Source organism: Elephas maximus, chromosome 21, assembly GCF_024166365.1.
Source record: "Elephas maximus indicus isolate mEleMax1 chromosome 21, mEleMax1 primary haplotype, whole genome shotgun sequence".
In the NCBI taxonomy this organism is placed as follows: Eukaryota; Metazoa; Chordata; class Mammalia; order Proboscidea; family Elephantidae; genus Elephas; species Elephas maximus.
The window spans coordinates 49,890,685-49,917,783 of NC_064839.1; the positions used below are offsets into that span (position 1 = coordinate 49,890,685).

At 46.4% G+C, this 27,099-nt stretch overlaps 1 protein-coding gene across 1 annotated transcript; it reads left to right on the forward strand.

The window, feature by feature from the left end:
• Positions 1-23,408, forward strand: MLYCD (malonyl-CoA decarboxylase). Its single transcript, XM_049864642.1, has 5 exons — positions 1-586; positions 11,013-11,125; positions 13,523-13,679; positions 17,380-17,529; positions 22,223-23,408. Exons 1-5 carry the CDS (start codon positions 44-46, stop codon positions 22,751-22,753), a joined length of 1,494 nt encoding a protein of 497 aa, XP_049720599.1. The 5' UTR covers positions 1-43; the 3' UTR covers positions 22,754-23,408.
• The last annotated feature ends 3,691 nt before the right edge of the window (positions 23,409-27,099 follow it).

Consider the following 27,099-nt stretch of genomic DNA (forward strand, 5'->3'; position numbering starts at 1 on the left):
ACGGCGCGGGCGGTGCGCCCAGCCCCAGCTGTTACCGTGGGCCATGTGGGGCTTTCGGCCAGGTCTAACCGCGCGGCGCTTCTTCTCGCTGCGGCTACTTCCCCGGCCGCCGCGGCCGCCCAGGGCGCGGCTGTCAAGCGGGCCGGCGGAGACGGTCGGCGCCCTGGAACGGGCCATGGATGAGCTGCTGCGCCGCGCCGTGCCGGCCACGCCGGTCTACGAGCTGCGCGAGAAGACGCCGGCGCCGGCCGAGGGCCAGTGCGCGGACTTTGTCAGCTTCTACGGCGCCCTGGCCGGTGTGGCCGAGCGGGCCGAGCTTCTGGGCCGCCTCGCGCAGGGCTTCGGCGTGGACCACAGCCAGGTGGCCGAGCAGAGCGCCGGCGTGCTCCAGGTGCGCCAGCAGCAGCGGGAGGCGGCGGTACTGCTGCTGGCTGAGGACCGGCTGCGCTACGCTCTGGTGCCGCGTTACCGCGGCCTCTTCCACCACATCAGCAAGCTGGACGGCGGCGTGCGCTTCCTGGTGCAGCTGCGGGCCGACCTCCTCCAGGCGCAGTCCCTGAAGCTGGTGGAGGGGCCGCACGTCCGGGTAAGGGGCCGCCGCTGACCCCCCCAGGCAGCGGGGAATGCCGGCTGCGGCTCCGCCTTGCGTTCAGGCTTCTGCGTCTACCCCTCACCTGCTCCTCAAGCCCCAAACACTCCGCCTGCCCTTGCCTGAAGCCTCGCACACCTCGCCCGAAGTTACAGTCTCCCAAACTAAGTCCCCTTCCTTCCCACGCTCTCTGAATCATTGCCTCCTTAGGACACACCCCTGCCTCCCTCTAGGCTCTTGCTTTCCTGCAATCCTCAGGTATATAGGGCTCCTGGATCCTCGGCACTGGGCTACATTTAAGGTCACCGTCAGGCTCCTTGCGCTTCATAGTCTATTATTTTAGACGAGAGGTTTCGCCTATATAATAACCTTGAAAGAAACAGTACTGAACTGAGCCGTAGTCAGTCTTCCGAGAACTGGATGTGCCGGCCAGAGTTAACTGAACACCCACTATGTGTGAGACACAGCTCTAGAAAGTTGTGTGAGATGCACAAAGGTGACTAGAATTCAAGGTCACCACCTACTCGGAGTCTTAATGTATTCGGCCTTCTCTTTGCTGCATAACTTTGGGAAGGTCGTTTTGCCTTCTGGAGTTCAACCCTGAAATGTGATGATTGTAAATTGACTTCTTGGGGTAATCAGGCGCTTAGCACAGTGAGTGCATGGTAGATTCAAAGCAATACTTTTAAGTTTCAGTGATTATGACTGTAGTTGAATATAGTCCTTTTGTGCTATTAGTGCTAAACGTGGAGGGCTCATTAACCTGCCTTTTACAATATGAAAAGTGATGTAAATATGTCAGGAAGTTTCTGACATTCAGAATTTGTTTAGGTGCAGTTGGCTTTAAAAAAATTGAACAGTTGGTTGCCTTCTAATTCATTTAAGAACTCTTAACATTGACATGATAGTTTCCATGTTCCTTGCCTGACTCTTAGATGGATGTTAGGTGTATTCCCTTTCAAAACCAGTTTCCATGAAGACAATCCTGACTCACAGTGACCCCGTGTGTGTCACAGTAGAACTGTGCTCCATAGGGTTATCAGTGGGTGATTCTTCAGAAGATCACCAGGCCTTTCTTTCAAGGCACCTCTGGGTGAACTAAAACCTCCAACTTTTCAATTAGCAGCTGAGTGCATTGACTGTTTGCACCACCCGGGTACTCCTGTATCCCCTTTTACAGTCAAGGAAATAGGTATTGAGGTCATATGACTTGCCCAAGAACTCAGACCAAATAGGTATCTGTCTGATCACCCACCCAAATCTGGTGTTCTGTGCACTCCCTATAATGTACATTGCCAGCATGCTTTGTGAGTTACAGAGGTTATCAGAAACTTCCTTATCTTTCTTGGCTATTTAGCCTTCCCATTGCCGTCATTAGATGTATAAAAATTTGGTATCTTTAAGGATGGAATTGTTTCGGAGTGGTAAAAATGGCTATGATTTATCTGACTAATTTGCACTGTTAAGTCTTACATAGGGCCATACGCCTTCAGCCAGGAAATTCCCAGACTGAGAACACACAGTTGCTAATTGCACCAGCACCAAACCTATCACGGATTCCTATTCTGTTGAGTAGACCATGTTCCTGGCACCAGCCCAGTCTTAACAGCTGAGTCTTCCTGTTTCGCACACTGCTGACATAATCACACATCCCCATCTGATTCCTCCAGGAGAGGGTTGGGTTTAGTCTGCAGTCCACGCAGGCCTTTTTTCTTTGAAGCGAAGACCAGTGCCCCGTGGTGGTCTTTCTGGAATTTGACTCATTGCATAGAAGGCTTGGGAATTAGGTAGCATTGCCTGTCCCCAGAACAAGATCGTCCATCCATCTAATACTAGTCCTTGAGCGTGCATCCTGTGCAGGGCACGCTCAATGTTCCAAGGTCACTGCCCTCATGGAGCTTCCCCTAGAGCGTGAGAAGAGTTAACACTGAACTACCTGCATCTGCATGACACAGTGGATGGTAAGTGCCTTTCATGCGTGTGCTCATGTAATCCTCAACAACCCATAAGGAACTGTTTTACAGATGAGGCAGTAAGAGTTTGCCAAGGTCAAGTACAGTGCCCAGAGTACAGAGCTAGTGAGAGCCAGAACTTAAGCCCAGTCTCTGTGACTCCACAGTTATGTACTTCATACTGAGTTTGGAAGTTTACAGTTTAACCAGGTCCAACCTGCATTTGTTTTCTCAAAATTTGCCTTTTACTATAAAATTGAGGGTAAAATAAAGCAAATAACTCAGTTAATGGTTTTGTTTTATTTAGTTTCACTAAATGAGAAGTTTAATGTACTCTGATTGTAATTATATTTAATTTTTTCAAGACTTTTTACAGACTTCTATCTTATAAGCAATTTCAAAAGCAGTTGCCATGGAGTTGAATCCAATTCCTGGCAACCCTATGTATGGTATGCTCCACAGGGCTTTTAATGGCTGGTTTTTTTTGGAAGTAAATCACCAGGCCTTTCTTTCCAGGCACCCCTGGGTGGACTCAAACCTCTAGCCTTTTGGTTAGCAGCCTAGCGTGTTAACCACTGGCACCACCCAGGGCCTGCATAAGCTTCTTATTTCTCTGAAACCACAGTCAGGTCTTTACGATCAATCACCAAGTCTCACTGGCCAGGATAGCAGTTCAGAGTCTTTCTTTTGGCATTTGTGGTGCACACCAAGCCAACCTGGACCATGTTTCCAGCTTTATCTTCCATTACCACTTCCCTCCAAAGACCCTTTCTCCAGGCTGGCTCTTGGATTGGAAGTTCCTGAACCTATATCATGGCACAACTCCTTTTTGGAGGACCCACCCACACTTCAAGAGCTAACTTCGACCCCAGCGTCTTTACTAAACTTTCCCCACCTACTCCAGCTCAAGGTTCTGCACCTATTTTGAGCTTCATAGTGACTCAACAGCAACATGGTTTGGATATAACTCACCCAGAAGCCTTTTCTAGTTGCCCTGTGATGACTTTTCCATTTGTCTGTCTGGAAATCCTAGCCTTATATCCAGTGTGTATAACCATCAGTAGCTAGATCTGTTCACTGCCTTCTCCTTTGCTTTACATGGTTGAAGTTTTTACAAATCCCTATCATTTAAATCATTCAGAGAATGTGCATTTCTTTATCTATTCATAGAATTTGTCAGCCAGGATCTGATACTGTAATCATTCAATGTGTATCATCCATTTTGATCCCCTTTCTTTTATCTCATTTTGGATTTTGCATCCAAGTTAAAGAAGAAATAGGGGTAGACCTTTTGACTTTTAGTAATTCAGCGTTAGAAGGCACCAGAAGCTTGGCACACAGGACTTTAGAACAGGGGTCCCACACCCTCATGGGCCTGTGGTGCCCTGTGGAAGTGCTCTGTGTTCTTAAATGTGGAGTGCTCTAGGGAGCTCTAGTCCCCAGCACTCCTTACCCTGTATATGGCTGCCCCGTCCCACACGTGTTCCTTGCCTGGCCCTGTTGACCTTTGAACTTGGTAGTTGAGTACAGTGACTGTGCTGTTGTACAGCTTTTGGGGACTTGGTCCCGAGCGTTTATCCTGTCACAGGCTCCTTGCTTATTGAATCCTAAAGGTGCAAAGGCACTTTATGAACAAGTGGCAAATGTGAGGCCACAAAGCCATGCAGATTCCATGTAGTTTACAGAACAGTGGCTAGAGTGGAGGTCCCCGGGTGGCACAAGCGATTTGCACTCAACTGCTAACTTAGTAGTACAGCACAGCGGTTAAGTACTAACTGAAAGGCTGGCGATTCGAGCCCACCAGCCGCCCAGCAGGAGAAAGATACAGCCTTGGAAACCCTTTGGGGCGGCTCTGCTCTGTCCTGTAGAGTTTCTGTGAGTCAAAATCGACTTGAGGGCAGTAGGTTTTTACTAACCTCAAGGTTGACAGTTTGAACCTACCCAAGCAGTACCACAGAAGAAAGGCCTGGCAGTCTGCTTCCATAAAGATTACAGCCAAGAAAACCCTATAGAGCTGTTCTACTCTGTAACACCTGGGGTTGCCATGAGTCAGAACTGACTCTAGGGCAACAGGTTTGGTTTTGGGTAGTGAGGAGGAAATACTGGGCGGGAAGGGAGGGGCCTGGTGTACTTTTAGCCAAGCTGTTTAACTCCCCAAGCCAGTGGGCCCTGCAGGCAGGCGAGCAGATTCTGTGGGCTCAAGTCAGCCTGATGACTTCTGAGAAATGCCCTAGGGACATAAGGGAGCTTTGCTAAAAGCACAGTTTACAGATGAGGACATGACTTGTCAGGGCTTTGGTCTCTGACCCAGGATTGTGGTGATGGGATGGACTGAAGAATCAGAAGACTGACCTTTCTGATCTGAGTGACGTCCAGCATGCAGCCCTGCTGCACATGACCCTCTGGGGCAGATCACTTTCCTGGGGTATTTTAAGTCAGGTGAAGTTTCTCTTCTCTCCCATGGGGATCATTAAAGTTCAGAGTCAGTACCAAGCCTCCTTGCTGGGAACAGAAGCATTGTTTTGAAGAAAGTTTTACAAGCCGGCGGTGGTCAAATACCTGTGCTCTAGTTTGTGGGATAGCAAGTCTGATGCTCAGAGAAGATGAACTTGGCCCAACAGTAATGCGAAAGGGGTTAGAAGCTGGAGTATAATGAGAAGCCTCAGACTTACTGATTCATTTGGTATAGGTTTGTAGGAATTGTTGGATTGTAATAAGTGAATTGATCCTAGCAGATTTATTCTAAGAATTTTACTTGTCTTGATAATTAAGGAATTTGTAGGAAAAGTAATTGTCAATATCTTTGACTTGCGTAATCTCAAAACACCCAACTTTCTAACCTGTGGAAAATGGAACAGTGAAGAGTGATATAAACTCTGCAAAGCAGTGTAATCACACCAGAAACAGAAATGTTCCCTCTGGTTACAAGATGGAAGATTCTCTTTTTTTAAATGCTTTTTTTTTTTCCCTCCGTGGAAGTTCCAGGTGAGTTAGAGGCTCGTCACTGTGCCTGGATTTGTGACCTCTGGGTGGAAGTAAGACCAATTTTACGCGTTGTTTCGTGGATCTGGGCACAGAGAGGCACAGATTCAAACCTACCCTGTCATGTGCTCTCTGTGCCCCTAGTCTTCAGTGCCGTCAGTGGTGCCAGGCTTGTGACAGGTGACAGCTAGTCTTAGCCAGCTATGACTCCTAGAAGGTGCCAAAGCCTTCAGGAAGAAAGTGGCACCATGTGCTCCCAGACAAAGTGTCCTGGTGCACTCATAGGTGTGTGTGCACATAGGAGCCCCCAGGTGGCACAAACAGGTAAGCGCTCAACTTCAAACTGAGAGGCTGGCGGCTTGATCCCACCCAGAGATGCCTGGTAATCTGCTTCCAAAAGGTCACAGCCTTGAAAACCCTGTGGGGCGGTTCTACTCTGACACACATGGGGTCGCCATGAGTCAGGGTCAACTTGATGGCAACCGGTTTGGTGTGCATGGAGCTGCGCTTCACTGATGCCTGCCTTTAAGTGTCGGTAGGTAGGTGGGTTGGTGTGTGGTTATAGGCTTTTCATTTTTCTCCAAAGACATTTCTGAAGGCCCAGTTGAGTGGAAGAGTTATATTTCTTAGAGATAAAATCCCCATTGGAACTGAGTTGAATCCCCAGTAAAGAAGGTCTGAACACTGGTAGGCAACTTGTGAGCACTGGAAAGTTCTTTCCCTAGAGATAAGATGGGAGTTGAATTTAGACTTAGAGCCTTAAGGGAAAGCAATTGATTCATAGATTGAAGACCAGTGACCCAGAGAAGTCTGACAACCCCCTGAGAAATGTTTTTCTTGTTGATTCCTAAGAGATGGCAGACACTCCCTACCCAAGTGTTTACCTAGATGTAAGATGGCATCTGTGGACTCTTCTTACAGTTACGAGATGGGTCTAGAAGTTCTTCAAGTGCCATTATTTCTGGGATCTGCTACCTGTCTGTCTATATGTCATTTGAAACTTTCACCGTATTTGTGATCAGAATGGTGCAAGCCATGACAGCAGCATAGAAATACTCTTTGTACAGGATATTGACAGTAGTGTTTCAATAATGCGCGGAGCTGTCTTGGACTGTACGTGTACCTGGTTACTCAGCCGGCTCTGCATGCTGCTCTACAGCTATTTCAGATGTTTAATACACAGCCCGAGGATTAGGGCTACAACAATAACAACACATTGTTAAGGAGTGTTTTTTTCCTCTAAAATACAAAGGCCATGTACAACCTTTATCAGTTGTTTTCAACTCTCTTCCCCACCTTGGAACTTCTGAGTGATGAAAATAACTTTTTTTCACATATAAAAAATGGATGGGGACAGTGGTGGTTCAGCAGTAAAATTCTCACCTTCCACACAAGAGACACCGGTTCAATTCCCAGCCAATGCTCCTCATGTGCAGCTACAGCCTGTCTGCCACAGGAGGCTTTGTGTTGCTGTGATGCTGAACAGATTTCAGCAGAGTTTCTAGACTAAAACAGACTAGGAAAAAAGGCCTGGTGATGAACATCTGAAAATCAGCCGACGAGAACCCTGTGGATCACATAGGTCTGATCTGCAGCCGATCAGATGGCACTTAGTTCCGTCGTGCATGGGGTTGCCATCAGTTGGGGGCTGACTCAACGGTAGCTAACGTATAAAAAATGGGAGCGCTTGATAACCAAAAACCCAAGAGCAGGATAGGAGACTTCTTTTTCTCTGCTGAAAGAAAAGGTGGCTGTCCTTCTAAACAGTGTCATCCAAGGTAACTGATCTTAGCAGTACAGAATAAAGTCAGCCTCCTGTGAAGGACCTGGCCACAGAACGAACACCAGCTTAAAAAAAAAAGGTAGCATCACCAAAATGTTCCCAGTGGTTATATTTTCGAGTCTGGTCTCGTTGATAAATGATTGCTGAATTAATGAGTATAAAGCATAAGAGAGTTCTTTCCCTCCTGTCACTTGTGATCCAGTAACCTTGCCACACTGAAGCCTCATTCCAGCCCCAGCAGCTGTCACCAGTGTTGGAACTAAGCAGTGGAGACTTCTAACCTTTAACCTAGTTTCCCAGTGCTCATGTACCAGTGTCACATTGGCTAGCTGTTAATAGCCCAGAATAGAATGAAGCTGCTTCTAGAGGGGGAGTGTTCATCAACCAGACCATTTCTTTCATAAATAACACTGAACCAAGGTACTTCCAGCTTTTTTCTATCAGGAACGTACCTCTGGCAGAAATAGAGGTGCCCACGGGGCTCACATGGGGCTCAGATAGTCCGTTACTGACCAGTGAGTGCAGAAGCTCCTATCCTGGGGCCCATGGACCCCTCAGGGTAATCCAGAGATGAATTCCAAAGGGATCCATGAACTCCAGGAAATTGCACAATTTTGTTGATGTGTTTGCATTTTCCTGGGGTGAGGGTCCATGGTTTTCAGCACACACTGAAGAGTGGATGAGAACTCCAGGAAGATGAGGAACTCTTAGGACCAAATGCAACAAATGGAGTTTTATAAAGAGCCGTTCTAAACTGACTGTCGTCTGTACGGACTAATCAAAAAAACCAAACCCATTTGCATCAAGTCGATTCCGACTCCTAGTGATTCTATAGGACAGGGTAGAACTGCCGCATAAGGTTTCCAAGGAGCGGCTTGTAGATTCGAACTGCTGACCTTTTGGTTAGCAGACAAACACTTAATTGCTGTGCCACCAGGGCTCTCTATATTGACTAGCAAATGTTACTTTCTTTCCCTGCTACTTCCTAACCACCATCCTTCCAGTCTTTCTTCGTTTCATCTGATACCCATCCATTAACCATTTTCCACATGGAAGGTACCACCAAGTGCTTTGGGAACTATAGAAATGAATCTGAAATGGCTTCTACCCTATTGGAGCCAAGGAAAGGAGATTAGATACGGAGCATTATTATGGACTCCAGAGTTAAAAGGAATTGCAAAGGTCATCCAGTCGACCACCTAGTCAATGCTGAAATCCTTTATAAAGTGCCCTCACCAAGTTCTGGTCTAACTTCGGCTTGGTCATGTCCAGTGGTGGGGCTTCATCTCTCCCAAGATAGCGTCTGGGGAGAGCCCTCAAGAGCATCTTCACATCAAGTGAAGTCCAAGTCTGGCATCCATGTCTCCTACCAGCTGGCCCTAGGTTATCCCTCCCCGCCCAGTAGAATCACACAGAACAAACCTGTGGTCTTATCCATGCACTCTTATCCAAGTGCTTAACTATTTAAAGATGGAGCTCATATCTTTCTACAGACTTTGGGCCGCCACCCCCACACCTGCAGTGTTTCCTCAGATAACAGTTATGAGTGCTTTCATTGTTTACCAGGAAGGCATCCAAATGTGGAATGGCCCTATAAAATTTTTACAGCTTTTATAGAACTGCCATTTACAGGGGTTACCCATTATGTTTTTTGTGATCTTTATACAAAGAATCAGAAGGTCAATTCTGTACTAGACATACTGAAATGTTTACATCATTCAGTAAAACATTCAGTGTATCTGTTAGTATGTGTTTCATCTATGAGTAACAGTCCCAAACTGGTAGTGGTTTGAATAATAATTTCTTTCACAGAAAAGTCTGTGGTTAGCAGCCCAGGGCTGGCAGTGTGATTCTGCTCTCTGGTGTCCTCTGCTCTCCCCTACTAACCTTCATCCCCAGAGTTACCTCGTAGCCCAAGATGGCTGCCTTAGTTCAAGCCATCACTCTGCTTTCTAGCCTGTAGTTGGGAGGAAAGGACAAAGAAGAAGATGGGCAAAGGGCATTTTCCGGCTATCTTTAAGGAAGTTTCCCAAAGCTGCCACAGGCTACCCCTGGTTATCTCTCACTGGCCAGAACTTGGTCACATGATCACTCCTAGCTACAATGCCATCTTTGTCCTGAGCTGCTATGTGTCTCGCTAAAAAATGGGGCTTCTGTTAGTTTGGAAGAAAGGGTAAACAACCCCTGGGGGACAACAAGCTATGTCTGTTACCCTCAACATCCTTTGCTCCAGCTGTTAGAAAGCTTCCTGCCATGACCAGAGGACCATGACACCCTGACCCGAGATGTGTCTGCTCCTGCTTCCCGCCTCTCCTCACACGCCTCTGGCTCTTCTAGCCTTGCTTTAAAGGTTTCAGTGCAATTGCATCTTCAATGATAAAACTGACTCAGGTCATTTTTGGAAGAAGATATAAGTGAAATGAAACTGGGATAAGATGATCTTATCAGATCTGAAATGCATTGATTGTCAGACGCACTCTTATTTTATATGCAGTATTTTTTTTTATGGTTCGGAATTGACTTCATGGCCACGGGTTTTTAAGGTTAAACAAAATGCTACCAATTAAACTATGACATGCCGTCATTAGAAGGATGTGTCCTGACTGCAGAGAGGTTGAAATATGAAAATATGCATCTTAACTCATTGCCATCGGGTTAATTCCGACTCATAGTTACCCTATAGGACAGAGTAGAACTGCCTCATAGGGTTTTCAAGGCTGTAATTCTTCACAAAGGCAGATGGCCAGATTCTTTCTCTCGAGGAGCAACTGGTGGCTTGGAACTACGGACCTTTCAGTTAGTAGCCAAGCGCTTTAACCACTGCATCACCAGGGCTTCATGAAATATGGTACCTGGAACCAAGGACTTGTTTTCTTATGAAACCTGGGAATTCTATCCTGGCAAATTAAAGAATGTTTAATTCTTCAGCTGTGGACTCGCTGAGCTCCAGGCCAGCCATGCTTGCCTTCCTTTATGATGCACCTCCTGGCACTATATTCATTTTATATTTTTAGTTAGGTTCACTGTGGTCAATGAAGTGGAACATATTTGATTTGGGCAGCTTAGTTTGAATTGCGTATTCCCATTCAGGTATCTTACAGATTAAAATCGTTATGCCTAAATCATAGAGTTGAATATTAAAGTCCAACCTGGTTAGAGATAAGGGTTCAATAGAGCTATCTCAGAAAAAAGCAACTTAGAAAATCATCTAATCATCTTGTGTGGTCTTTTTTTTTTTTCTTTCTTTTTTTGAAGAGTAGCAAACATTTTACATTAAAAATTTTTATATTGTGGTGAAATGTATATAACAAAACATTTGCCATTTCAGTCATTTTTTACGTGTAAAGTTCAGTGACATTAATTTTATTCATCATGTTGTACAACCATCACCGCTATCCATTTCCAGGTTTAATAGAAACTCAGTGCCCTTTAAGCAATATCCCCTCCCTACGTCCCCCTCCCACCTGGCCCTGATAGCCGCTAATAAACTTTGACCTCTATGCATTTGCCCATTCTGGATATCTTTAAGTGGCGTCACATGATACTTGTCCTCTTGCGTGTGGCTCGTTTCAGTCAGCAGAGTGTGTAGTCTTCATTTGTACCATGTTTTCCTGTTTTCATTCCATTTGCTGGTGACGTTGGAAAAGTGGGTTTGATCTGCTGTAGTTTGAAGGCCCACACTCAACTTTGATGTCTTCCTTTGCAGGAAATGGACGGGGTGCTGAAAAGCATGCTCTCAGAATGGTTCTCTTCTGGGTTCCTCAACCTAGAACGGGTCACCTGGCATTCACCATGTGAGGTGCTTCAGAAAATCAGTGAGTAAGTATTCACATTTGTTCGTTCTTAGATTTTAGCTGGAAGCCACTCTCCACTCACACGTACGTTTCATGGCAAAGCTACTAAAACCCAACGTGATCTTCACAAATGTGGCCACTGCAGCAGCTGATCCGAAAATAGTGGCGGAGGACGGGGCTCAGGTGGAAGCTGATGTGTCTGTCACTAAACTTACTGGAGGGTCTTATTTATGTCCTCATATTAAAAACAAGCACACCCACTTCATGGCTTCCCCAGACCCTATCATCAGAGTTGTACAGATTCACTGGACCCCGTATTTGCAATAGTAATCAAAACAGTGTTTACTTTATCTTGTTAAAATTTCTCATTTGGGCAGAATCTCTAAAATGACAGTATTATACATAATTACAAACTTGTCTGAAAAAAATAGTTGCCATCGAGCTGACCCCAACTCATGGCGACTCCACGTGTGTCAGAGTAGAACTGTGCTCCATGAGGTTTTCAATGGCTGATTTTTTTTTTTTTTTTTAGTTTTTTTGTGCTTTAAGTGAATGTTTACAAATCAAGTCAGCCTCTCATACAAATATTTATATACACCTTGCTATATACTCCTAGTTGCTCTCCCCCTAATGAGACAGCATATTTCTTATATCCACCCTCTATTTCTGTGTCCATTCAGCCAGATTCTGTCCCCCTCTGCCTTCTCATCTCCCCTCCAGACAGGAGCTGCCCACATAGTCTCATGTGTCTACTTGAGCCAAGAAGCTCACTCCTCACCCGTATCATTTTCTGTCCTATAGTCCAGTCCAATCCCTGTCTGAGGAGTTGGCTTTGGGAATGGTTCCAGTCTTGGGCTAATAGAAGGTCTGGGGACCATGACCTCCAGGGTCCTTCTAGTCTCAGACCATTAAGTCTGTTCTTTTTATGAGAATTGAGGGCCTGCACCTCACTGCTCTCCTGCTCCATTAGGGATTCTCTGTTGTGTTCACTGTCACAATAGTCATCAGTTGTAGCCAAGCACCATCTAGTTGTTCTGGTCTCAGGCTGATATAGTCTCTGGTTTATGTGGCCCTTTCTGTCTCTTCAGTGGCTGACATTTCAGAAGCAGTTCTCCAGGCCTTCCGAAGTACCTCTGGGTAGACTTGAACCTCCAACTTTTCTGTTAGCAGCCACCCAGGGACACAGCTTGTCCATGACACAGTAATCACGGGCTTGCGTGTCACAGTTGTCCTCGTAACCCAAAAAACTTCTTTCCACCTCAGAATCTTCGTATTCTATGTTGTTTGATGCAATCTCATGCTTGAAACTGTCACACTATCAGGAGTGTAGCAAACTTAAAGGGCTGACAGTGCCTGCTTCCATTCTACATGCTGGCAACCAAGCAGTAGTCAGACAAGGCAGCTAGACAAACAGAACCCAGGGACAAGTCTTGGCAGCAATGACGGTTACGTCAGACCTGCAGGAGCCAAAGGAGATCAGAGACTTAGAACATTCAGCAACTAAGCACTTGACTAGGTTTCTGCACATGTGAAAATGCACTGCACAGATGCATCCCGAGAGTATCACAAACTTATTTTAGAACTGGTATTAAGAATTAGAGCACAATTTTGTATGTAAAATGGTCATTAATTGTGATTCCTCTGAGTCGTTAGGCAACCCCCGTGGAGTAGTGGTTAAGAGCTATGGCTGCTAACCAAAAGGTCAGCAGTTGGAATCTACCAGGCTCTCCTTGGAAACTCTATGGGGCAGTTCTCCTCTGTCCTATAGGGTCGCTATGAGTCGGAATCGACTCAACAGCAACAGGTTTGTTGTTTTGTTTTGTTTTTTTCAGTCGTTGCTGTTTCACATGAAAATGACTTTCTTTGACTCTTCCTGAAGAGTCCGTTAAAGCTGTATTTAAAGAATTTATTTCCAGACTTAATGGTCTGACTGAGACTAGAGGAATCCCGGCGGTCATGGTCCCCAAACCTTCTGTTGGCCCAGGACGGTAACCATTCCCGAAGACAACTCATCAGACATGGAAGGGACTGGGCAATGGGTTGGAGAGAGATGCTGACGAAGAGTGAGCTACTTGTATCAGGTGGACACTTGAGACTGTGTTGGCATCTCCTGTCTGGAGGGGAGATAGGAGGGTAGAGAGGGTTAGAAACTGGCAAAATTGTCACGAAAGGAGAGACTGGAAGGAGGGAGCTGGCTGACTCATTAAGAGGAGAGTAAGTGGGCGTATGGAGTAAGGTATATATAAGGTTATATGTGACAGACTGACTTGATTTGTAAACGTTCACTTAAAGCTAAATAAAAATTATTAAAAAAAAAGAATTTATTTGACTTTAGTGAATAATAAGGAATCAGCGGTAGTTCTTTAACTTGTAAATTAACACATTTTTTTTCTTTTTTATCTTTTTACAATATTTTCACCAGGTCCGAGGCAGTGCACCCTGTAAGAAATTGGATGGATATAAAGCGCCGCGTCGGACCTTATAGAAGATGCTATTTTTTTTCTCACTGTTCCACTCCCGAGGAGCCACTGGTGGTTTTGTACGTGGCCCTGACCAACGATATCACCAGCAACATCCAGGTACCTTTTCGCAGTCTACTCGGGAGCAAACAAGCCACCCTGGAGGCCTGAAGTGTTTTTATTTTTTAACTTAGTTTTATCCTGGTTTTTTAAAATAAATGGCTTTGAACTTTTTGTGCATTTTTGGATTGGTTAGATATAATCTCCAGATTCGGGTTGTTGAATATAGCCATGTAATATATGGGAAGTTACGAAAAGAGAACAGCATTCATCCAGGTATGTTGATTTTGAGTTGAGGCTTGGTTGAACTCTATTTTAGAACATTTTTGTGCAGCAGGAAATGGTTGTGATTGACGGAGAGTTAGGATGCTTGACTAGTGTTTCGGCATTTGTGAAATGCCTATAAGGAGTTTAAAAGGCACATGATTGAAAAATAAACCACTTACCGTATGCCTTCTATGGGCCCAGAACTTTGCTGGGTAAGTGGAGTTTGTGAAAATTCTGATCATTTCTACCTGTAGCAAACGTGTCTTCTTCATGAGGAGTCCAGCAAGAATGGCTGAAACATTCACGCAGGTGAACCATCTTAAACAACAAAGGAGATGAAGATGAATGATACGGGGGGGGGGGGCGCCATTCCTTAAACTATAGAGTTAGTTCTTCCCTGAAAGGGCAGGGCCAGGCATGGGGCCTGGGGCTGGGCTTGGGAGGAGTCCCCAGTTCTATTTCATGATCCCCCAACTTAGGGCACATCCTTAACTTCTGGGGGCTCACAAACCCCTTTGAGAATCTGGTGGAGACGAAAGCAGAGGGCCCTTCCCCAGGGGAAATGCATAGAGTCACACATGTTATACACAACTTCAGAAAGCCCATGGGCTCCCAGAGACCATCCGTGAACTCTGGATTCAAAACTCTTACTTCCAGAATCAAAGGTAGCTGGTGGAAGTTCATTAGTTTCAATGTGTTCTTCAAAAGTGAACTGGTCCTTGTAGCTAAACAACAAATTGGCTCACAAAATAATGAATTATCACCTGTAAGTCCTGTCCCATTGCCGTCCAGTTGATCCTGACTCATAGTGACCTTAACTCCTTCAAAAAATCACCTATGTGAGACCAAATGGTCAACCATTACTTTAAAACAAAGATGAGAAGGTAATGAGGCAGGGAAACTAGATTACTGGAAACAGAACAACCAGAATGGAAATAATGAACACATTTACTCTTCGTGAAGAATGTAACCAATGTCAGTGAAAAATTTGTGTAGAAATTGTTGAATAGGAACCAAAACTGCTGTGTAAACCTTCACCAAAAACACAATAAAATATTTAAAGAAAAAAAAGTAAGCTGGTTGTACTTGCATCAGAGCAAACTAAAAGGTAACCACCTGCTAGTCTGCTGTTATAAAGTGGCTTTCAGAGTATTAGGGTTCAGAGGAACCCTACAATCAAACATAGAATCAAGAAAATCATACTTGAGTCAGTGACTTTCCAATCCAAGTCATCTTCTTGATCGCTTTGTGTGCTTATCTGAGTGTACGTTTCCATTTAGGAAAAACAAGAGTTTGGGCTTCACTAAAGAAGACATTTAGGTAGCTAACAGATACATGAGGAAATGCTCACGATCATTAGCCATTCCAAAAAAACCAAACCCAGCACCGTCGAGTCGATTCCGACTCATAGCAACCGTACAGGGCAGACTAGAACTGCCCCATAGAGTTTCCAGGGAGCGCCTGGCAGATTTGAACTGCCAACCCTTTGGTTAGCAGTCATAGCACTGAACCACTATGTCACCAGGGTTTCCCATTAGCCATTAGAGAAATGCAAATCAAAACTACAGTGAGAGTCCATCTCACTCCAACAAGGCTGGCGTTTATCCAAAAAACACAAAATAATAGATGTTGGAGAGGTTGTGAAGAGACTGGAACGCTTATACACTGCTGGTGGGAATGTAGAATGGTACAACCACTTTGGAAATCGATCTGGTGCTTCCTTAAAAAGCTAGAAATAGAACTACCATGTCCAACAATCCCACTCCTTGGAATATATCCTAGAGAAATAAGAGCCTTTACACGAACAGATACATGCACACCCTCGTTCATTGCAGCACTGTTTACAATAGCAAAAAAGATGGAAGCAACTAAGGTGCCCATCAGTAGGATGAATGGATAAATAAATTATGGTATATTCACACAGTGGAATACTACACATCAATAAAGAATAGTGAGGAATCTGTGAAACATTTCATAACATGGAAGAATCTGGAAGACATTATGCTGAGTGAAATTATTCAGTTGCAAAAGGACAAATACTGTGTAAGACCACTGTTATAAGAACTCGAGAAATAGTTTGAACAGAGAAGAAAATATTCTTTGATGGTTACAAGAGGGGGGAGAGAAGGAGCCAGGGAGAGGGGTATTCACTAATTAGATTGTAGATAAGAACTACTTTAGGTGAAGGGAAAGACAACACACAATTTCAGGCAAGGTCAGCACAACTGGACTAAACCAAAAGCAGTTTCCTGAATAAACTGAATGCTTTGAAGGCCAGTGTAGCAGGGGCAGGGGTTTGGGGACCATGGTTTCAGGGGACATCTAAGTCAATTGGCGTAATAAAATCTATTATGAAAGCATTCTGCATCCCACTTTGGAGACCGGCATCTGGGGTCTTAAACGCTAGCAAGCGGCGATCTGAGATGCATCAATTGGTCTCAGCCCACCTGGACCAAAGGACAATGAAGAACACCAAAGACACAAGGTAATTACGAGCCCAAGAGACAGAAAGGGCCACATAAACCAGAGACTACATCAGCCTGAGACCAGAAGAACTAGATGGTGCCCGGCTACAACCTGATGACTGCCCTGACAGGGAACACAACAGAGAAGCCCTGAGGGAGCAGGAGAGCAGTGGGATGCAGACCCTAAATTCTTGTGAAAAGACCAGACCTAATGGCCTGACTAGACCTATTAGCCCAGGCAGGGACCATTCCCAAAGCCAACTCTTCAGACAGGTATTGGACTGGACAATGGGACAGAAAAAGATGCTGGTGAAGAGTGAGCTTCTTGGATCAAGTAGATGCTCGAGACTATGTGGGCAGCTCCTGTCTGGAGGAGCGATGAGAAGGCAGAAGGGGACCAGAAGCTGGCTGAATGGACACAAATAGAGGGTAGAGATAAGTGTGCTGTCTCATTAGGGGGAGAGCAATTAGGAGTATATAGCAAGGTGTATATAAATTTTTGTATGAGAGACTGGATTTGTAAACTTTCACTTAAAGCACAATAAAAAAATTTTTTTAAAGTCATAAAATGTAAAAGAAAAATTATATAGGACTGCCTGTGGCAAATCACTAAAGGGTAAAAGAAGGGAGGTCTTTACAGAAAAGTGAAAGAAATTGGAGTTAATCTGTCCTGCCCAAAGGTTAGTGTGTTGTCCCTGGGTATTATCAGAGTATGTTATGTAGGGTTTAGTTTGCACAAAGGCCTGAAAAAGAACAAAAAGGGACATAGATAGCACTTCAGCAAAATTTGCATGTGAATTTCAGAATGGTAGAAATTACATTACTAACCAAACAACCCGGGGTAGTTGTCAAATTGCTGCCGCTGGAGAGGTTTCGAAATACAACAGACAGCATTCAGCTCTGGTGATCTAAACCTAAACAGCTCCCTTTCCATGAGAATTGTCCTTATGGCCCCAAGCAGATTGGTTGAAATGTGGGGGGTGAGTACACCAAAGGCCATGCTCACAGTTGCCATTAATGTCTTCCAGGCAATAGTGAAGGAATGTCCTCCCTCAGAAGCCGAAGATAAGAACAAAATCATCGCCGCGATTTTTTACTCCATCAGTTTGACCCAGCAAGGTCTACAGGGTGTTGAGCTAGGAAAGTTCCTTGTAAAACGTGTCATAAAGGAGCTGCAGGTAAGTGTATCAAAGTCAGACACTACGTGTTCTGTCCTCACCTCTGATTATCTTACTTGAATACAGCCCCATTCCCACTGATGAGTCTTGCAGGGTATTGGATTTCATGACTGGCGATAAATACTGCTGATCATCCCTCCCGATGGGTGAAGATAGGAGCCAAAAGGGAGGGAGGAAGCAGTAGTAAAATGTCAGAGGCCCCTGTGCAGTTCCTGGGAGCTGTGAGCTTATCAGAGAGATGGAGGTGATGTGGGACAAAGCCATCCAACCACCCAGTTCCCAGCCTCTAGGTTGTCCATGCCCTGCAGGTTTGTCCTAGGATGTTGGCTCTGCCTGGGGGACTCTCTGCTCTAGAGTCCCCAGGACAGTCCTAATTCATATGTGGTGTCCTAGAGTTGCGTCACTCCCTTTTCCACCATTTGATTCCTGGACCCATGAATCCTGGCTGTGGGAGAGACAGCAGCATATATTGGACACTGGTTTAGAGCATATACGTCCTCTAGGAGAACATTGCCCCAACCCTGCAAAGTATTGCCACGTAGCTGGTGCTATAATTTGTGTCTTCAGAAGGCCATTCCATCATTTTATCAAGCCGGCCACTTCGGGATGACGGGAAACATGGCAAGACCAGTAAATTCGATGAGCATGGGCCTGTTGCCGCACTTCATTTGCTGTGAAGTGCGTCCCTTGATCCGAGACAATGCTGTGTGGGCTACCGTGAAGGTAGATAAGGCATTCTCTAAGTCCATGGTGATAGTTTTGGCAGAAGCATTGCATGTCTGTCCCGATAAGAACAAAACGCTGCCCTTTCCATGATGGAAGCTGCCCGGTGTAATCAACCTTCCACCAGGTTGCTGGCTGATCACCCAGAGGAATGGTGCTATAATCAGAGACTCATTATTAGGCTCTGCTGCTGGCAAGTTAGGCACTCAGCAGTAGCTGTAGCCAAGTTGGCCTTGGTGAGTGGAAGTAGAACATACTCCATCCCTGCCACCATGGCCACTTTGTTTGTGAGCCCACTGGGCAATTAGAGAAGTGGCTAGGAAAAGAAGATGACTCGTTTCCACAGAACACATCATCCTATCCGCTTGATTGTTAAAATCCTCCTCTGCCGAGGTCACCCTTTGGTGAGCATTCACGTAGACACTGATATCTACTTCTTTGGCCCATTCAGAGAAACCTATCTGCATATTTCTTCCCCATTCCTCTTTGTCACCAATTTTCCAATCGTGTTCCAATTGTGATCATTCAGCCAACGCCTTAGGTCCTTATGAGTCAGAGTATTCTGATTACTGCTTTGACTCCGCTGTCCATTACAGTAACTACGCCCATCTTGTCTTTGTTAGTTGAGTGCCACCACTCGGCCCCTACAACCACAGGGTCCAGTCAGCCCCATTGTAGTTAGGTGTCTTAATTCGGTTAGGGTAGTGCTTACTGTCATATCTGACTTACATAAAGTAGCAATCACAGGAGTCTTCAAGGATGCTGGGGCTCCCTTTACAAATTTGTTCCTCACTATCGTGGTAAAAAGTATCCTCTGGGCACTCCACAGATGGGTCTGTGGGTCCAACATGATAAATCAACTTTAACATGCTAGTTTCTCTAAGCCTTTGGATACCTTCTATAGTATACCAAGAGAGCTCTCGCATTTCAGCTTGATTTAGTTCAGGCCACCACTTGATCCATGCTTCAGTGAATGAACCAAATAAACTATTAGATCCTTTTCTAACTTCTCAAGCTGAAACATTGAAGATTCTGTGCTTAGTGGGCCCATATCAATAAACTCAGACTGATCCAACTTTATGTCCCACGCCCTTAATAGCCATTCCCGCGTATATTCCCAGGTTTCTGTTTGTATATGTTAGAAAAGTCAAGCATTTCTTTGGAAATGTAGTGTACCTCCTCCTGGGTCATACTTTGCACTTTACTCTTGGAGCTTGCTGGGACTTAAGTCTAATTATAGTTTTAGAAGCAAAAATGAGTGGTGGAGGTGGGTCCTAGGGACATTCAGCAATGTCTCGTAAACCATCTGCCTCAGGCAGTGCCCCAGGCATTGCCACTGGTGCCACCCCAGGTGATATCTCAGACAAAGACTCTTCAGGCACAACTGAGTTAATCTCATCATATGAAAGGGGACAGGATAATGGTTTTACTGGGGAGAGTGGCCTAGCAGGCAAAGATGGAGTAATCTCTTCAAATGGGAATAAGAGGGCTGGTTCTGTTGGCAGGAGTGATTCAGCGGAATTTAGGGGCTCAGCGTCCCCAGCTTCCTGCCCATATGTGCCTGTCCCGAGTTTCAGGATCCCATTTCTTCCCAGTCAATGCCCTCACTTTAACTTCCAACACCCTTTGAGATTGGGGAGTCAGTTGGCATTTTAATTCAGCCGCTCTTACGATAAGACTCTAGGTTTGGTTTTTGACAATGTCAGCTCTGTTACTATAAGAAATACTTTCAGGGCACAAGTGTCAACTTTCAGGTCTTGAATGTAGCAATTAAGCTGTGACTCTGTAGCTTTGAGCTCATCCCTTTCTTTTACCACTTTGTCTATTGAAAGTAAGACCAACCAACCAGCTTCCTTATACTTCTCACTCTGATAAAATTGTAGAAAAGTATTAAATACGTAATTAGCGAGAGCCTCACCTCATGCCATGGATCAGCAGTGCCCCTTTACTACTGGAGGCAGAGTCAGCAGTGCCTTCAAGACTAGCCAGACTTGAGAAAACTCAAAAAACACCATCCTTAGGATTTTGTTCCTCTAGAACCACTCTCAGTACCAAATACCTTGGGCTAGGTTCTCTAGAGGAGCAAAACCAGTGAAGCATATATACATAAATATATACAGAGAGAGATTTATTTCAAGGAAATACTCACAGTTGTGAAGGCTACCAAGTCCCAAATCCATGGGTCAGGTGTCAGGCTGGAACCTCCTGACTCACGTGGTTGCAGGGGCTGACTACCCAAAATCGGCAGGTCAGAAGGCAGGCTGTTGGCCCACATCTAAGAACTGAACATCAGAGGGTGATGAGTCGGATGGACGCAGGATTGAGAAAGTGAACTTCGGCAGAACATCCGTAGTTCCTGGATGCAGGCCACACCCTCAAGGAAAGTCTGCTTACATCAGATCACAAAATGGAGGATAATCACATAATACTGAGAATCGTGGCCTAGCAAGTCGGCACATTAACCGTCACGTTACCCAAAAATCAACCCCCTTGCCATCAAGTCGATTCCAGCTCACATTGCTGATAATTGGCTCTGAGAGTTCTGTCCCCGCTTGGGGTGGGTGGCTTAGCACGGACAGTGCAGGCACAGCTCTTCCTTTGAGAAAGGCAGAGTAGTGGTATTAGAATATTTACATGTCTTCTGTTACGCTCCTAATCAGTTTTACATCTGAGGATTTGGGACCCTGTTGGGATCACCATTATTAAGATAGATCTCTGCTCCTTTTCCCTGGAGGTGGTAAGGAGCCACGTCTAATTTTCTTCTGAGTTCCTTCTTCATTGCTGCGGGTGTTGATGAAGGGGAGGGAGTGAGGATGTGTATGGGTAAAAGGGCAGCGAAAGGGTCGAAACCACCAGCATTTGGACAATTCTCCCGCAGACTGTCATCCTCACTAAATCAGAGCCGGCCTCTTAGCTCAGTGGCCAGCCTGAGGGTTTCCTGAACGACTCTCGGCTCAGCCCGAGGGCAATGGAGAGAATCTCGGAGGAAGCAGTGTTACTTTCTGCGCACAAATGTACATCACCATTTGTAAAAGCAGAAACTGAGGAGTCGCCTTAAATGCCCAGTGGAAGGAACACAGAAAAATTATGATACAGCCATATATTCTAATATTACTGTGCCACTAAAATTGGTTTTGAATTTTTAATGATGAGAAAATGTTCATGATATACATTCATCAAGCAGGATATAACTGTCTCACCCACTGCCTAGGGAAAGACCTGCAGGAATTATACAAATGGAGATTAGTTGTCTCAGACTAGTGGACTATGCTGGTGTTTTTTCTTCTGTTAGGTTTTTTAAAAAATGTCCATAGTGAGTATGTATGCCTTTCATAACCAGAACACTCTGATTTTGGGGAATGATCGTTGAGACTACAGTAGAAGTTGAATAATGATTGAACATACAATACAGAGAAACACCCCTGGCCTTTCCCTGTGCCCCATCCTCTGCACCCATTATGGTAGAGCCAGGCAATCAGTTACTCACTCAGTCCGTAGTCATTGGGTACTTGTGTACCAGGCCCCACACCAGGCTCTGGGGCAGCAGCGCAGTCCCAAGCAAGGGCCTGCCTCATGGGAGGGCTGTATGGTAGAAGATTGCACGCCATGGTCCACTTCACGGCGGCACAGCCATTTCACTTTGGGCAAGTCCTTGGCTCGTGGGCCTCATTGTATCCACAGGATGAGGGTGCCAACAGTGACACCATCCTAAAGACTGGCCTCAAGGACTCAGGATGCCTCCAGGGCCTGGCACACATCGGGTTCCTAGCAGGTGTTCCTTGAACAAAGAAAACTAGTGTGCATAAATGTCGCTGTGTAAACTATAAGGCAGCGTGCACAGATTAAATGAGATATAAATGATAAATTGACAGTTTTTTTTTTGCTATCAGTGAAATACCCACTGAATCTCTTTTGTCTCTCTGTGTCGTTCCCTCTGCCTTCCTTTCCCCACCCCAACTGTGCTTCACAGAAAGAGTTTCCTCACCTTGGAGCATTTTCAAGTCTGTCACCTGTACCTGGATTCACCAAGTGGCTCCTGGGCTTGCTAAGCTTGCAGAAGGATCATGGGCGAAGTCAGCTCTTCACCGACTCTGAATCTAAGGATATCTCCGAGATCACTGGCGGGCCCATCAATGAGACCCTCAAGGTCTTCCTCAGCAGCCACGAGTGGGTGAGGTCTGAGAAACTGGTGCGGACACTGCAGGCGCCCTTGATGAGGCTCTGTGCCTGGTACTTGTATGGCGAGAAGCACCGTGGTTACGCCCTCAACCCTGTCGCCAACTTCCATCTACAGAACGGGGCTGTGATGTGGCGTATCAACTGGATGGCCGACGTGAGCCTCAGGGGCATCACCGGGTCCTGCGGCCTAATGGTCAACTACCGCTACTACCTGGAGGAGACGGCCACCAACAGCACTGCCTACCTGGGCTCAAAGCACATCAAAGCCTCTGAGCAGGTCCTCAGCCTGGTGTCCCAGTTCCAGAAGAATAGCAAGCTGTAAAAATTAACCTTTCCCAAAGCAGGCATTCCTGGCTGAGAAAAGGATAATTTTCTGGATGGGTCCCAAAGGGTTATACATCCAAAGAAGCTTTTATAGTAAAGCAAAAAAAATCCCACTGTGTTCTCTTCCCCATAGCAGGGCCCCACCCACTGTCGTCACACGGGGAAGTGAGCGATGCTGATGCGAGGTGGTGGTGGGCGCAGGTGAGTGTGTGCCCACAGATGGAGGAGCGTGACCAAGCGAGGGCGCCATGCCTGCTCCAGAGGCTGCCAATGACTGTGGCCTGGCTGCCTGCCCGGGTCAGGGCTGTGGCCTTTCCCATCTTCCAGAAGGTTCCAGGGTGGATCAGTCAGCCTCAGAAGACCAGGACGAGCAGCCCAGATGAGAGCAGATTTTTCCTTTGAGCTTGTAGAAAATAAATCAGCGGCGGTTGCTTTAGCCGTTTCTCTCTGCTCATTACAAAGGGAATTTGATGATTATAAATACATGAAAAGGTTTGTGACTTTGCACAGAGTTTTTAGTAAGTTAAATCACTGGTTGCACACAAAAGGTGCTGCTGCTTGGGGCATAAATTGGATTCTAGACTTTAAATTACAGCAATCCAAGTTCATACTGAACTGAATGTCAAAGAACAAGTTCTGTGATGCATTAAACACGTGATTGTTTCATACAGTGTGGTGGTTGTCTTTGAGATTCTGGCCATTGCAAGGCTGGAGTCATCTCTGGAATGTCAGCAGTGCCGGGGACCCCCAGGGGCCCAGTGGGGCAGTGAGTGCTCTGTGAAAGGGCCGGGTCTCCAGAGGGCTACGTGGGAGGGGAACAAGATGGAGAAGCTGGAGACTTCGGGTGTGGGAAGAAGGAGGGTGTATGTTTGTGTCTGTCTGTCTTGGGAGAGGGGGTTGTGTGCCTGTGTACGCATGTGTGGGTGTGGGTGTTTTGCTCTTTGTGTGTGCGTATATGTGTGGATTTGTGCGGGTGCATGTGTGTATGTCTGTGTCTGCGTCTGCATGTATGTCTGTGTTCACCACGTTCTCAACTATTTTCAGGTATTCAGGTCCCCTCGCCTGCCTTACTCTTCATCGTCAAGACCAGCCCATCGTCCGTCAGCATTGTCTTCTGTGTATGAGCTGGCAACAGTGTGACGGTGGTCCCCGCTAGAATTTTTGCTTTTTCTGAGCCCTGGTGGAAACAGTCTCCTGTATCTTTGCATTGCTTTGGGCTAATTCTGAAGGCCCTCCATCTCTAGAATTCCTTGCCAGCGAATCACCAGCAAACAGCCTGACATAGTGCTGGGCCCCCTTCTAGGGGCAGAATTTTGTGGCAGGTGGCAGGACCTGTCCCTAGACCCTCAGTCATACTGAAACCTTCTTTGGCCTTCATATCTTCTTTCTCAGCTTTTGGCCTCTAAGATTTCAAAGACCAACAGTCTTCTTCTGTATCACCTTCTTCCTCTTGAATGCCATGGAAAGATCATGAAAAGTTCTGGAATCACTCAGACCAGGGCTTCCAGCCCAGCTCAATGACTTCTGAGCAATCTCATTTACTTCCATCTTCCAGCTTCCTCATGCAAAAAAGAACAATAATCCCCTCCCGCCCCCATGGAGTTGTCAGGAGGATGGAATAAAGATGATATTTGTGGAGGGGCCTAGAGGTATTAGTAACTATTAGTAACCTAAGTCACTAGGAACTAGGGCTCCTAGGATAGGTCTGAAAATAGTGTGAAATTAGTATCATTGGTTTAGGACTGAGGCCTCCCTCTCCAGCAGGTGAGCTCATCAAATCACATTACTCTTGTTGTGTGTGGTTAAGTATATAAGTTACAAGACATTTGCCATTTCTGAAGAAGGCAGTGGACCTTGCCCCAGCTAAACAAACGGATACGCACAGACAGCACGCTTGGTTTTTTGTAGTTTCTGGGAGCTCCCAGCCATTCACAGACCCCAGATGCAACATCCTGTTTTGAGGAGATTGGGGTAAAAACAGGCCTCATAGGCTGACATAGGGCCAGCTCCTCAGAATGTTCTGGGGCATACTGGTAGCAGATCGTCTTGCCAAGCTGAAGACCCAGCCCTTTCAGGGAGCACCCACGTATCTACATACAACTCAAAAGTTTCAGAACTTCAAGGGATACGTGGGTGAAACACAGACACACACCAGCATACACAGACACACAAGCCCCCCCCCCCCGACGGACACACACAAACATACATCCTCCTTCCCACACCCGAAGTCTCCAGCTCTCCCTCCCTTTCGCTTCCCTCCCACATGTCCCTCTGAAGACTGTGCCCTTTCACAGAGCACCCACGTATCTACATACAACTCAAAAAGGTTCAGAACCACTGCCTTAGTGATAAATCAAGAAAAGGGGGGTCAAGTCTGGCCCAAAGAATAATGGGATGATCGTTGAAATGGCAACATTTCCTTTCTCTTTTGGCCTTACTTTTCCTGACCCCCTTTTCTTGCCTGCAGAGCATCCCCAGGCAGCTGTGGCCATAACCGTTGTGTGCCTGGGCCTCAGCCAGTGCAAGTGCCAGTCTTCTCCTGGGCTCCATGGTCACTGCCCTCACGGAGCTTATGTTCTAGAATGGGAAGAGTTAACATGCCAGCTGCCTGTGTATGGCAAGGAACCCTGAGACCCACCAGTCCTAATGCCCACATTTCACACCTCATCTCTTAACATTTTGTTATGGAAGTTTTCAAGCACACAAATAGAACAGTGTAATGAACTTGTACGTACCCATCACCCAGCTTCCACAGTCATCAATAAGTTCCCATTCTTGTCAAACTTCATCTTTTTACTTTGCTAATGCCTCCTTGCATTTAGCAGAAGCTCAGTGAAGATTGGATAGATAGATGGAGGGTGGATGGATGGACGGAGGATGGATCAGTGAGTGGGTGATAGATGGATGAATGGATGTGCTAATGTCCCTTCTCATGCCTCACTCCAAATCACTGAAGGAAAGAGAGCCTGTGACCCCTCCATTATGTCACACTGAGCTACTAATTCCCCCCCTCACATTGTGTATGTTACAGGAGAAAAAAAAACCCTGTTACCATCAAGTCGATTCTGACTCATGGCGACCCTGTAGGACAGAGTAGAAGTGCCCCACAGGGTTTCCAAGACTAAATCTTTACAGAAGCAGACTGCTACGTCTTCCTCGCCTGGAGCAACTACTGGATTCCAACTGCTGACCTTTCAGTTAGCAGCCGAGCGCTGAACCACTGCACCACCAGGGTTCCTATGTCACAGGAACCCCCCTCATTCTTCGATTACCTCTCACACTTATTGTTAGAACCCCTAGAACAGCGGAAATTGCTGAATGAAACAGCCTGCCTCCCCACTTCCCCTGAGCGATGGTAGACTGCCCTCCCACCTCCCCACGCACTCCACCTTGGAGTCCACGGATCCCAACTCAGAGCGAATCCCCCTTCCATACCGCTGGTGTGAGGCCAGACACCCATCATCTCCCAGCAACACCGTGGAACAGACCCATTCACTTACGCAGTTCCACTGCTTTGGAGTCTATGGTTCAGACAGGCTCCAGGTTTGTCATCCAGTCCCAAGGGGTTTCAGGAGATGCTCAGCCCTACGCTTTGTGAAATTCACATCCTAGCAGTGCTGAAAGCTGGTGCCCTCGCCACCACTCCCAGTGAGCCTGCACTGGCTGGTTCACGCCCAGATCTGTTTCTCTAAAAGACAGCATTATGGTCAAGGCCAAGGCTTTGGAGCCAGCTGGTGCCCAGTTCAAATCCCAGCTCTGCCACTTCCCAGTAGGTTGGCCTGGAGCAAGCCACCTACCCTCTTCAGCAGTGGCAGCCACAGCAGCTTTCCTGTGGGATGCTGAGAGGCCGACAGGCGGCAATGTCCGTACAGCGTTCACCCCGACGCGTGGCACAGCAAGCACTCTTACTATCGTCATGATCACAGACGTCCATGCAGCACAAATCATCTAGGCTTGTACTGAGGACCACTGGCGCACTCAAGTGAGCGTGCGTCCTGGGATCCATCATCTGCTTATTTGGGAACTGAAATGTTCAGCTGTCTCCAGTTTTCTGGCTTCTGTTCACCATTTCTCCACAGCGACAAGTGATTAGCGGCCTCTGAAGGAGACAGGGCAGGAAATTGCCTTCACTGAACTTCTACCCCATGCACTGCCACGTAAGTGGTACCCCACTTTGCAGACCACTTGCCCAGGCTAAGCAGCAGGCCCAGCCCTCCCAGCCAGCACCCTGCTGAGCCGGTTCCTTGGGGCCTCTGGCCTGAACTTGCCAGAGCCAGTCTGCTGCACCCTGGTCTCACTCTCCCAGGGAACTCCCCTCTAGAGCTTCACTGTCCCTAGTGAAGA

Bases quoted from the DNA above. Each gene is read 5' to 3' on its own strand.
- MLYCD (XM_049864642.1), top strand. From the start codon at position 44: ATGTGGGGCTTTCGGCCAGGTCTAACCGCGCGGCGCTTCTTCTCGCTG. The intron at 13,680-17,379 runs GTACCTTTTCGC...AATGTCTTCCAG, and splicing joins ATATCACCAGCAACATCCAG to GCAATAGTGAAGGAATGTCC. The intron at 17,530-22,222 runs GTAAGTGTATCA...TGTGCTTCACAG, and splicing joins GTGTCATAAAGGAGCTGCAG to AAAGAGTTTCCTCACCTTGG.